Source organism: Garra rufa, chromosome 21 (assembly GCF_049309525.1).
Source record: "Garra rufa chromosome 21, GarRuf1.0, whole genome shotgun sequence".
Lineage (NCBI taxonomy): Eukaryota > Metazoa > Chordata > Actinopteri > Cypriniformes > Cyprinidae > Garra > Garra rufa.
Window position 1 is genome coordinate 37215324 of NC_133381.1, and position 13248 is coordinate 37228571.

Here is a 13248-nt window from a genome sequence, read left to right on the forward strand (position 1 = left end):
GCAGGCCTGTGATGGGCATGGGGTGGCTGATGTGGACCGGCTGGCAGCGGGTGGGACATTCAGGCAGTCGACGCAAACTGTGGAAGTTGTGTGGAGGAAGGAGAGGCTCCGAACTGGGATGAGATGTCTGTGGAAAACAAGAAATACAAGAATTTAATGGATTTACAGATAATGTACACACCCTTGTCATTTAAGATGTTCATGTCTTTCTTTCCTCAGTCGTGAAGAAATTTAGTTATTTTGAGGAAAACATTTCAGGATTTTTCTCCATATAGTGGACTTCTATGGTGCCCCAAGTTTGAACTTCCAAAATGTAGTTTAAAGGGGTCATATGATGCGGTTTCTTGTTTTCCTTTGTCTTTGGATTGTTAGAAGCTGTTTGTGCATAGATAACATCTGTAAAGTTGCCAAACTTAAAGTCTTAAACGCAAAGAGATATTTATTATAAAAGTTAAGACTCATCCACGCCTTCCTAAAACGGCTCGTTCAAACACGCCCCCAACTTGTTCAGGTCACAGGGTGAGTAGATTAGCATAACACCACCCATATGAATATGGAAAGAAAGAAGGCACAACTTTTACCGGCTGTAGTAGTGTTACAGCCATCGCCATGTTGTGAAGATGCAGTGTGTTTCATTGCGAAAGCGAAAGTACTTTGTTTAGCCTTCCAAATGAAGAAACAACAAAATCAGTGTTTAAGTTATATTTAAAACACTGTTCCGGAACAGTACACTGCAAATATTCGAGTGGGTGATGCACTTTTCACAGAGGACTGTTTCCTGAACCTGGGAGAGCAGCTTACAATGCCAGCTGTAAACAAAGGGTTAAGGCTATAAAGTGGGGCAATTCCAACGTTGCAAGGACAGTCTGTGCTTCTGACTGATGGCCAGTAAGTACGTTTTCATATTTAAAGAATTTGCTACTGGCTATTCAAACGCGAGTAACGTTAGTGCTTGTTGTTTCTCATTCTGCGATTGCAAATGCAGACATGGTGTTATGTTTATGAGGCGCAATGCATCACGTAAATAGACAGTGAGTCATTATAATCTATAGTTATGTCCCCACTGGATGCAACAAATGCCTCATTTATAATGGGTTTTATTGTTTCCGTCTTGTCGCGCCAGGAAAGGGCATCATAACATGTTAAGGGGCGTAACATTTTCGTCACACGCTTGAGGTGTTTGGTCAATCACAATGCACCAGATAGCTGGCCAATCAGTGAACACCTCGCTTTTCATCAATGATGAGATTTAGAAAGGCGGGGCAGAGAGGAGCAACAATAATGTACAGTATGTGGAAAATAATGTTTTTCGAACCTCAAACTGCATAAACACATTGCATTACAACAAATACACAAAATAATACTCTTTTTAGCGACATCATATGACCCCTTTAAATGCAGCTTAAAAGGGCTCTAAACGATCCCAGCTGAGAAAGAAGGGTCTTATTTAGTGAAAAGATCAGTTTTTTTATTACAATTATATACTTTTTAACCTTAAATGCTCGTCTTGTCTCTCTGCGATGTACATGAGTAGTCTGTACATCCCTGGCTCAAAACAGTTAGGGTAGGTCATAAAACTCCCATCTCATTTTACAGATAAAACACCCTTCACAAAAAAGTAAAACAGTGATGTAGGGTGATTTTTTTTTTAAGCTGAGAGAGAAAATGAGATGGGAATTTTTCGACAATACCCTAACTGTCAAAAAGGCAGAGTATATACATTTTATTATTATTTTTTTTAAATAACCAATCGTTTCGCTAGATAAGACCTTCCTTGGCTGGGATCGTTTACAGCCAGATTTGGGATAGTTTGAAGGCATAGAAGGCACCACAGAAGTCCACTATATTGAATATGTTGTACTCAAGAACAATTCCTTTACGACTGAAGAAAGAAAGACATGGACATCTTGGATGTCAAGGAGATGAGTACATTATCTTGTAAGTGAACTTTTCCTTTAATACTAGCTCTGTTGCATGCTACTGCTAACCTCTGAGACCTTTCGAGGAATCAATCTATAACTTCTTTCTGCGTGCGTTGCTTCACAATTCAATACTTTCCCAGGCATTTTTTCACAAAGGTATTCATACATGCTGTTTTCAAATGGCACAAAGACTAACAATACCCAGATGAAGTAATTATTCCAACACTCTTAAATGAGGAATGTCCAATTTCATATCATTGAGGCATGATCTGGGTAGGGTTGCACCACCTTAAATTGGGAAAGTTAAGTCCACACCAGAGGCTTAGTAACTACTAGCTAGTTTGTAACTAAATCTATATCTGATTTAGTTGCACCAGTTGCTCATAAGGCAAGAATTAGCTAGTAGTTCATAAGCTCCCCGTTACGTAATGTGTAGTCGCATATGACGTTTACACTAAATCATCCAATAGAAACCTTCAAATACGCGAGCAGAACTTCTTTAATTGCTATTAATTTTAATTTATCCTTTATTCTAACTTCTTTTGCCTCACGTATACTAATGGTAAAAACAAGTTTCCATTAAGACCGAAACAATAATAACATTAGTCTATATGTAAGCTATTTTTCTGTCCAGGGTCACATATGTAAATAACATTCAGAGACTGTATCTGAAATAAGGATCAATAAACACTGAAAAAAAAGAAATGCCATTTATTTATCATTTCATCTGACATGTGCAACACAAAGCACACACAATTATTTTTTTTGATAACCAATCGTTGTAGATGGGGTGCTGAAGACACGCCAAAAAACAAAACAAAAACAAGTACATTTATTCACATATTGTTTTCTGTTTTAATACTGTATGTATGTGAGTGTAAATGTCAGCAGCATCATTTATGCCTAAAGGCTTGAAGGTTGTCGTTTAAAAGAATAGCATACTGATGCAGTTCACTCAGTCTGCCATTTTATTCCAATCGTCACTTCTGATTAGACGCTTCCGTAAAAATTTTGTTTACGCGTAGAGTTAAGTTTAAACTAAGTTTAATGGTGCAACGCAAAAATATTTACTAGTGTGTAAGTTGTAACTTAGTGCCCACTTTACGTCGCAACTAGGCAAAATTTTAACTTGTGCAAAGCTGGTGCAACTGGCCCTGCTGTTTTGAACATACAAAGGCTTCTAGCTTTAACAAACTATTTCAATCATGCTGTTATGCTACTCAAAGTACATCACACTGAATTATGAACATTTGAGGTTTTAGATGAAGATCTGGACTTCATTAATATTCTTTGAGGGTCGATACTGGAGAATAAATCAATTATGAACCTAAGTCTCATGCCGTGTACATAGAAAGCAAGGGATGAATTGGATTGGACAGGCATAGTAATTCTGCAAGTGAGCTGACCTCATCTGCTCCTCGCTGGGCAGGACAGACACCGAGGTAATGAATTATGGACTTTGAGGTTTAATAAAAGATTTTGTTAGTGCTTGTTAATAAGGGTGTAGATATTAATTCAGATTACCATTTTTCACAAAATGATATGATACATAATAAAATCTGGTATTTGGTTCTGCTTTGATTCAATCTAGTATGATTATTTAAAAATATATATACATAAATGAAAATGCAGTTGAGGCCAAAAGTTTACACCCCCCTTTTAGAATCTGCAAATTGTTAATTATTTTACCAAAATAAGAGGGATGACACAAAATGCATGCTATTGTTTATTTAGTACTGACCTGAATAAGATATTTCACATTAAAGACGTTTAACATATAGTCCACAAGAGAAAATAAGAAGTTGAATTTTTAAAAATGCCTTTTCCAAAGTTTACATACACTTGATTTTTAATACTGTTTTTACCTGAATGATCCACAGTGTTTTTTGTTTAGTGATAGTTGTTCATGAGTCCCTTGTTTGTCCTAAACGGTTAAACTGTCTGCTGTTCCTCAGAAAAATCCTTCAAGTTTTTTTGGGGCATTATGGTGTATTTGAACACTTTCCAACAATGACTGTATGATTCTGATACCCATCTTTTCACACTGAGGACAACTGAGGGACTCATATGCAACTATTACAGAAGGTTCAAATGCTCACTGATGCTTCAGAAGGAAACATGATGCATTAAGTTTTTGAGAACTTTTGAGAAATGTGTATATATTTCTTATTTTGCCTAAATGTCTTATTTATTTAGTACAGCCATTTAGAGACTACAGAAAATATATACATGTTTCAGAGAAGACAAAATAAGTCAATTTTACCCTGATCTTCAAATTCAAAAAGTTTTCACCCCCCGGGTCTTAATGCACTGTGTTTCCTTCTGAAGCATCAGTGAGCATTTGAACCTTCTGTAATAGTTGCATATGAGTCCCTCAGCTGTCCTCAGTGTGAAAAGATGGATCTCAAAATCAGATATTTAATCAGCATTAAATATTTTTAATGTCATTAAAATGGAAAAATTAATCACTTGCGTTAACACACTACTTTTGACAGCACTTATATAAATAAGATGATTTACATTTTTTATACATTTTGGACATTATTATCATGTTGTGTGCTCTGTGAGTTGATAAATACTTACCTTGTCACAGCGGGAGTGTAAAGGTAAAGAGGCGGGCTTGTGCTGAGGCGAGACCCTGAAGACTGACTGTGTCTGTGGAGGGCTGGGAGCTTGCTTTCGCCCTACTGATCTGTAAAATTAAGAGAGTTCCCAAAAGTTTTATATTTTCGGTATTAATATAATGAATATGTTTACTACAATAGGTCCACGTTTTATTAAAAGAGTACTTTACAGATAATAAACTCATCCTCTTGTCATCCAAGATGTTCTGTCTTTCTTTCTTCAATCATACAGAAATAGTTTTTTAAGGGCAAACGTTTCAGGATTTCTCTCCATATAGTGAACTTCTATGGTGCCCCTGAGTTTGAACTTCCAAAATGCAATTTTAAATGCAGCTTCGAAAGATGCAGATTCTAAACGATCCCAGCTGTGGAAGAAGGGTCTTATCTAATAAAACATGTCATTTTCCCTATAAAATGTAAGATTTTTATACTTTTTAACCTTAAATGCTCATCCAAATCATCCTACATCGCTGTTTTGCCATCTTTTTTATAAAGGGCATTGGATCTTCTTTGCATGTTCACTTTGTATGCACTGGGTCGGTACTTCGGCAGCGATGTAGAATGATTTTAAAGTTGGAGGAGAAAATGAGATGGAAGTTTTTTGACATACCCTAACTGTCATGAACTGGAATACACAGAGTTTACGCAGAGCTAGACAAGATGAGTGTTAGAGATTAAAAAGTATAGAAATTATATATATATATATATATATTTTTTTTTTTAGTAAATAACTGATCGTTTCGCTAGATAAGACCCTTCTTCCCTGGCTGGGATCATTTAGAGCCCTTTGAAGCTGAATTTAAACTTCATTTTGGAAGTTCAAACTCGCAAGAACCACAGAAGTCCACTATATGGAGAGAAATCCTGAAATGTTTTCCTCAAAAAACATAATTTACGAGTGAAGAAAGAAAGACATGAACATCTTGGATGACAATGGGCTGAAAACATAATCTGTAAAGTTTTGTTCTGGAGGTGAACTTCTCCTTTAAGCTCTATTGCAGCATCTGTGGCATCTATCATAAACATTTTTTCTTGCTCCTTTTCATTTTTAAAAAGAAAAAAACAACATGTGAATGGTAAAGGCATGTACATTGTAAATAAAGATTCTATTAAATAATCCTGAGATTCTAAGCACATCTGTTTTCAACACTGATGATGATAATAAATAATTCTCGAGCACCAAATCAGCATATTAGAAAGATTTCTGAAAGATCATTCTAATATTCTCATGTGACACTGAAGACTAGAGTAATAGCTGCTGAAAATTTAGCTTTGCATCACAGGAATACATTACATTTTAAAATGTTTACAAAGACAACAGTTATTTTAAATTGCAATAATATTCCAGAATTTTAGTTTTTTTTTTTTTTTACTGTATTTTTAATTAAATAAGATAAAATACTGACCTAACCCTACCCGTTTAAACATAATTTTTTTGATGTAACTTTCACACAAAACACTCGAAAGAGATTTTTAAAGTGTATAGTGCTTTTTAGCGGGAGCAGACTCCACCCAGAGGAATTACGTATAAGCAACAGAGAAGTTAACCCACAAAGAAAATTATTCTCACCTCAAAAAGGGTGATTTAGACAGCTTTTAAGCTTAAATTATAAACAGGGTTTTACTGAATAATTCAAGCGCTTTAACAAAAATACAAGCTTCACATTTAGACTTTTAAACCCTCTGGAATGCTGGCCCAGTTTACTTTCATTGTAAGTGTGTTACTCCGACCATCATTTTAATTTTTTTTAAGGAAAGAGTCAAAATTATTTTCTATGCCAAACTACATTATGCCTCAAATTCCTGTCAATTTGAACTTGTACTGAACTTGAAACTTAATTCCCCAAAGCTTCAAGAACACTCTTGGGACTCTTGGTGTCCCTGCACGGAAACCAGCAGGAATCCAGGATCAAACAAATTTTGGAAAACATTGCTGGGGGAAACTGTACCTGAGCTTTTGAATGGCACTCTTCTTATTGATGCAGAGCATCTGAACCAGCGCTTTCCTCTTCAGGCACACAATCAGTCCCGCCGACAGCAAGCAAAGGAGGGTGACCAGCGCGCCCACGGCCACAGCGCTGCTGTCAGCTGTTGTCACATAGGACAGCACGCACATTAATACACACACTCGCACATCTGTTGTACAGCACGGCACAGAATGGCACAGAGAGGGAAAACACAAGAAGTCAGAGTCAGGTTAGAGAGAAAAGAATCGATCAACATCCCTCTGCGTCTCCACCTGCATTGCTTTTACAAGCTGTCTCCAAGTTCTTGAGCATCTGCTGAGTGACATCTAAGCGCAGCGCTTCAGGTTTCCACCAGTAAATCAATGACGTGTCCTGTCAATGCTGTTATGCTTTTCCACTGGAAAATCGTTTAATGGGTTTTGTAAGTACATTGTACTTTCAGGCTGCACTGTTCTACCTGCGGTGCGGCTGTCACAGAGGGGATGAAAGTGGTTAGAGCTAGCGCACTTCCTCAAGCAGTACAGTCGGAAAATATGAATGCATGAGGCCAAAAAGGTCAGAACATACTCTGCACGTGTTCACAAACAGGTGTATGTAATATGAAATATGTAAACAAGTAAATCATAATGAATTCAATAGACGTTATCCACCTTATTCTTTAACATGGAAGCCTATGGGCGAGACTTCCAGTTTATTAGCCGTTATAGGGAAATAATGAGAAGAATAATGGTAAAACAGTTTGCATTACAAACTAGTGCTTTCATAATTAGGATAATGCTATGAAATAATATGGTAAGACAACAATTTGCATTATCAAGCAGTAAAACAAGCTGTTTTGTACAGCTAAAAATAGCTTAACGTGGATAAGACCAGAAGCCTGACCCATAAAATGTATAAATGGCTGCGCCCACTCTTATGGCAAAAATAAGGTGGCTAGCAGGCATTTATGTTAACTTCTTCAATGGTAATTTTGTTTGTTTGTTTGTTTGTTTGTTTGATAAATAAATGCATAAATACAAACTAATTTTAAAATGATAATAATTACCTAGAATTGTGCATATGCGTTCTTTTGTTCCTCTTTTGTAATTTGCTTTGGATGTAAGCATCTGCTAAATGCATAAATGAAAGTAAATTTTTAAATCTAACTTTTTTTATAACTAAGGATGGTTATTTCTTTGTGTAGAGTTGATTCTGGAATAAATAAATAAATGAATAAATAATGGTTTCACAAAACTGCCATTTCCTTGTGTAGAGAGGAAAACACAAGAAGTCCAAATCAGGTAAAAAAAAAAATAATAATAATAAAAATAAATAAATAAAAAGTTTAACAAAACTGCAGTTTAACACAAAAAGGCAGAGTAAATAAAAACATTCTAAATACATAAATACATAATGCATACATAAAGAACTGAATATTTACTACAACTACAATTTTGTTTTATTTCTTTGTTCCAGATTGTTCCAGACAGACAGATACAGTTGAAGTCAAAAGTTTACATACACCTTGCAGAATCTGCTAAATGTTAATTATTTTAGAAAAAAGAGGGATCATACAAAATGCATGTTATTTTTTATTTAGTACTGACCTGAATAAGATATTTCACATTAAAAGACATTTACATTTAGTCCCCAAGAGAAAATAATAGCTGAATTTATTAAAATGACCCTGTTTAAAAGTTTACATACACTTGATTCTTAATACTGTGTTGTTACCTGAATGATCCACAGCTTTGGTTTTTTTTTGTTTAGTGATAGTTGCTCATGAGTCCCTTGTTTGTCCTGAACAGTTAAACTGCCTGCTGTTATTTAGAAAAATCCTTCAGGTCCAACAGATTATTTGGTTTTTCAGCATTTTTGTGTATGTGAACCCTTTCCAACAATGACTGTATGATTCTGAGATGCATCTTTTCACACTGAGGACAGCTGAGGGACTCATATGCAACTATTACAGATGCTCATTGATGCTCCAGAAAGAAAAACGATGCATTAAGAGCCAGGAGGTGAAAACTTTTGGAATTTGAAGATCAGGGTAAATTTAACGTATTTTGTCTTCTGGGAAACATGTATCTTCTGTAGCTTCTAAAGGGAAGTACTAAATGAAAAAAAATATGATATTTAGGCAAAATAAGAAAACATTTACACATCTTCATTCTGTTCAAAAGTTTTCACCCCCAGCTCTTAATGCATTGTTTTTCCTTCTGGAGCATCAGTGAGCATTTGAACGTTCTGTAATAGTTGCATATGAGTCCCTCAGTTGTCCTCAGTGTGAAAAGATGGATCTTAAAATCACGCAGTCATTGTTGGAAAGGGTTCAAATACACAAAAATTCTGAAAAACCAAAGAATTTGTGGGCCTGAAGGATTTTTCTGAAGAACAGTGGGCAGTTTAACTGTTCAGGACAAACAAGGGACTCGTGAACAACTGTCACTAAACAAAAAACAGCTGTGGATCACTCAGGTATCACTCAGGTCAGTACTAAATAAAAAATAACATGCATTTTGTATGGTCCTTCTTATTTTGATAAAACAATTACAATTTTGGAGATTGTGAAAGGTGTATGTAAACTTTTGACTTCAACTGTACATGGATAGATAAAATAAATTAAAGGTAAAAAATATATTGTGTTTGCATACTTGCTTAGAAGAGTATGTTTCTGGCCTTCAATTGGAAATGAGTGTACAAGCACTGCAGTAAGTATGGATTAAATCATGTTCATGCTGTGTTAGAGTACTGCATACTGCTCTAGCAGGTAAGTCAAAAGTGCAGTTGTCCTTCACTATACCGGCTTGTCTCATTGGTCCGCTGTCGACGCTGCCTCCAAACCCCGCCCTATCACAGAAAGGAGGTGCCCAGTGAGCTTCACAGTGGCAGTTCTTCTTGTTGTTGCATTCCTGTTAACATAAAGCAACTGGTGTCAATGCCACACGCAGCTTAAAAGACCTGATCAAATTTCTTGCTGGACATTATCAACAACATCCTGCTGTCCAATGCTTAAGGAATTCTGGGGGGATAATGGTATGAAATCTCCTCATGAGCATTCAGTTCATGGATGCCTGGTTCAATGTTGCATTCAAGGGCAACATTTTTCCATTTGCACAAAAATGCATCACATTTTTCCATCAGGGTAAGTGTCAGGGGTCGCTGCATAAGTTGATTGATGTCACTTGATGTTAAAATCACAGTCTGAATATTAGATGTCTGCCTTCTGAAATGAAAGACACAGCTATGTCTTTCCCACCATAAAAATGTAAGGAAACTTTTCAGACTCGCAAACTTATAACTCGCTCATCCAGCTTTCTTGGATGCTGTGATGGTTTTAAAAACAGACTCTTAAAGGAATAGTTCACCCAAAAATTACAATTTTGTCATTAATTACTCACCCTCATGTTGTTCCAAATCAGTAAGACCTTTATTTATCCAAATTACAAATTAAGATATTTCTGATGAAATCCGAGAGCTTTCTGACCCTGCACAGACAGCAAAACAACTACCACGTTCAAGACCAAGAAACACAGTAAAGACAATGTTAAAATAGTCCATGTGACATAACTGTTTCAACCATAATTCTATAAAGCTATGAAAATACTTTGTGTTCAAAAAAAACAAAAATAACGACTTTATTTGACATACTTCACATGGACTATTTTAATGATGAAGCTCTTGGATTTTATCAGAAATATCTTAATTTGTGTTCCAAAGATGAATGTAGGTCTTACAGGCTTGGAACGACACAAGGGTGAGTAATTAATGACAGAATTTTCATTTTTGGGTGAGCTACCCCTTTAAATTTCAAGGAATAATGAATGTGTCTTAGAGTTTGAGTCTTGATTTGGTAGACCTGATCTTAAAGGAAAAGTTCACTTTCAGAACAAAAATTTACAGATAATTTACTCACCCCTTTGTCATTCAAGATGTTCATGTCTTTCTTCAGTCATAAAGAAATTACGTTTTTTTTTCTCCATATAGTTGACGTCTGTGGTGCCCCCAAGTCTGAACTTCCAAAATGCAGTTTCAATGCAGCTTCAAAGGGCTCTAAATGATCCCAGCCAAGGAAAAAGGGTCTTATCTAGTGAAATGATCATTATTTTCAAAAATTTTTTGACAATTTATATACTTTTTACCTCAAATGCTCATCCTGTCTAGCTCTGCCTGAACTCTGTGTATTACGGTTCATGACAGGGTATGTCGAAAAACTCCCATCTTATTTTCTTCTCCAACTTCAAAATCAATTGGTACCGACCCAGTGTTTACAAAGTGAACAAACAAAAAAGATCAAAAACTCCCTTTATAAAATAAAAACGTAAAAAACTGTGATGTAGGACGATTTTTAAGTTGGAGAAGAAAATGAGATGGGAATTTTTCGACATTCCCTAAATGTCGCAGAGCTAGGCAAGACAAGCATTTGAGATTAAAAAGTATGTAAATTGTCACTATTTTATAGAAAATAACCGATCGTTTCCCTAGATAAGACTCTTCTTCCTCAGCTGGGATCATTTAGAGCCCTTTGAAGCAGCATTTAAACTGCATTTTGGAAGTTCAAACTCAGGGGCACCATAGAAGTCCACTATATGGAGAGAAATCCTGAAAAGTTTTCCTCAAAAAAACAAAAAACAAAAAAAAAACAATTCTTTACGACTGAAGAACAGACTTGAACGTCTTGGATGACAAGGGGGTGAGTAAATTATCTGTAATTTTTGTTCTGGAAGTGAACTTCTCCTTTAAGACCTCTCAAGACTAGAAACCAATAGCGTTAGAGGTCTAGTATTAACCAAGATCTTAGGGGGTCTAGTATTGGTCTAACATTTTAGTCAGATCCGGGTTAAAAAATGACTAGTAGTTGGAGGATCCAGGATCTCAGGATGGTAACATAGCTGCCAACATCTTTATTAACAATGATCAATTTGTCTTGCAGCACAGTTCCAGTAAGGAAATAGACCTTGAAGAAAAAGAAAAAATCCACACGGGTGCAATTGCACAGCCTACAGACAAAAATAAGAATTCCAATTTAGGAAGCGTATAACAAGAGAAAATAAATAAAACATTACACGCTCGCACACGTGCCCTCCAGAGCTGACAGTGGGCGCAAATGCAAAAGAACGTGGGGGAGTTCTTGGCCAGCAACATTTAGCAGTCCTCTGGCACAAAATCGCATGTATGACACTTGAATTACACTTTTAATGAATTAAATAGGACTCCTATAACCTTATCGGAGTGACAGAGAATGATTGTGAAGTACTTCAACAGCTGAGACAAGCCTCAAGTCACCCAGCATGCTGAGAAAACAATAGCGAGGCGGCTGAGTAATTAACAGATTTTCATTTTTGGGAGAACTATCCCTTTAAAATGTAACAAGCTTCCATGAACTGACACAAGGTTACGCTGTGATCTAATTTAATACAGAATCCGTGTCTTATCTGTGCTTTTAACTGCTATTTCATTCGTAGCAGTAATCCAGTTCAAGTGAAGTTCTAGTATGTGGACCTAGTTAGCTAAGTGCTATGATGGGCACATGCTGTCCCCTCGGCAGACAGCTATAATGTAATTAAATGGACATTTCTGTAAAAGCCGAGACTTTCAGTAGAGGGCAATAATTTGTGCTGACTTACTATCAGCGTTCATGACTCAAATCGGAGCCCTAATGCTTGATAACTAATGTCACAGAAATTAAAGAGATTAAAAAACCTCTTTCCAGCAGATTTGAGGAAGGTTCAACTGACAGAGAAAAAGCAACCTTACCCCTCTTCCATTACACTTCCCAGAGCACTTGTGCACTCCAAAGACACTGACATTTTGACACTGCCTGTTCAGACAGATCTGTTAGGGTGAGAGAGAGAAATGCAGGTTAAGAAAAAACAAGACACTCAATAGGTATCAACTGCTAGGAACACAAGTTATTGGCCTTAACTACTAATCAACTGAAATAGTTTTTTAAGTACCAAGGGGGCCATTATAATGTAAATAGACAGTATTATATAATTTTTTTTAAAGGGGTCATATGATGTGGTTTCTTGTTTTTCTTTGTCTTTGGAGTGTTACAAATTTTTGTGCATAGATAAGATCTGTAAAGTTGCAAAGCTTTAAGTCTAAAAACCAAAGAGATATTTATTATAAAAGTTAAGACGCAACCACACCTCCCTAAAAACGGCTCGTCCGTACAACACAAATATTCGAGTGGGTGATGCGCATTTCACAGAGGACTGTTTCCTGAACCTGGAAAAGCAGCTTACAATGCCAGCTGTACACAAAGGGTTAAGGCTATAAAGTGGGGCAATTCCAATGTTGCAAGGACAGTCTGCGCTTCTGACTGATGGCCTGTAAGTACGTTTTCATATTTAAAGAATTCAGTACTGACTATTCAAACATGAGTTTTGAGCAGTGTAGAGTACGGAATGTTGTTTCTCATTCTACGATCGCAAATGCAGACATGGTGTTATGTTTACGTGGCGAGACGCAACGCAACACGTAAAAAGACAGTAAAAGTCATTATAATCAGCAGTTATGTCCCCACAGGATGCAACAGGATTTTTGTCTTGTCACCGCAGAGAAACGGCATGGTAAGGGGCGTAACTTTTCCGTCATACGCTTGACGTATTCGGCCAATCACAATGCACTGGATAGCTGGCCAAACAGAGAACACCTCTGTTTCCATCAACAATGAGTTTTGTAAAAATCAAAGCGTTTCAGAAAGGCGGGGCAACAATAATGTACAGTATGTGGGAAATAATACCGGTATGT

The 13248-nt window shown here is 36.5% G+C and overlaps 1 protein-coding gene across 1 annotated transcript in view; it reads right to left on the minus strand.

The window, feature by feature from the left end:
* Nucleotides 1–13248, minus strand: part of adam12b (ADAM metallopeptidase domain 12b) — a 145386-nt gene that overhangs the window by 14727 nt on the left and 117411 nt on the right. The window contains exons 17-19 of the mRNA XM_073827314.1: nt 12250–12327; nt 9296–9404; nt 582–584 (exon numbers count right to left, since the gene is read on the minus strand). Of these exons, the coding sequence (XP_073683415.1) occupies nt 582–584; nt 9296–9404; nt 12250–12327 (190 nt within the window). The remainder of the gene's footprint in view (nt 1–581; nt 585–9295; nt 9405–12249; nt 12328–13248) is intronic.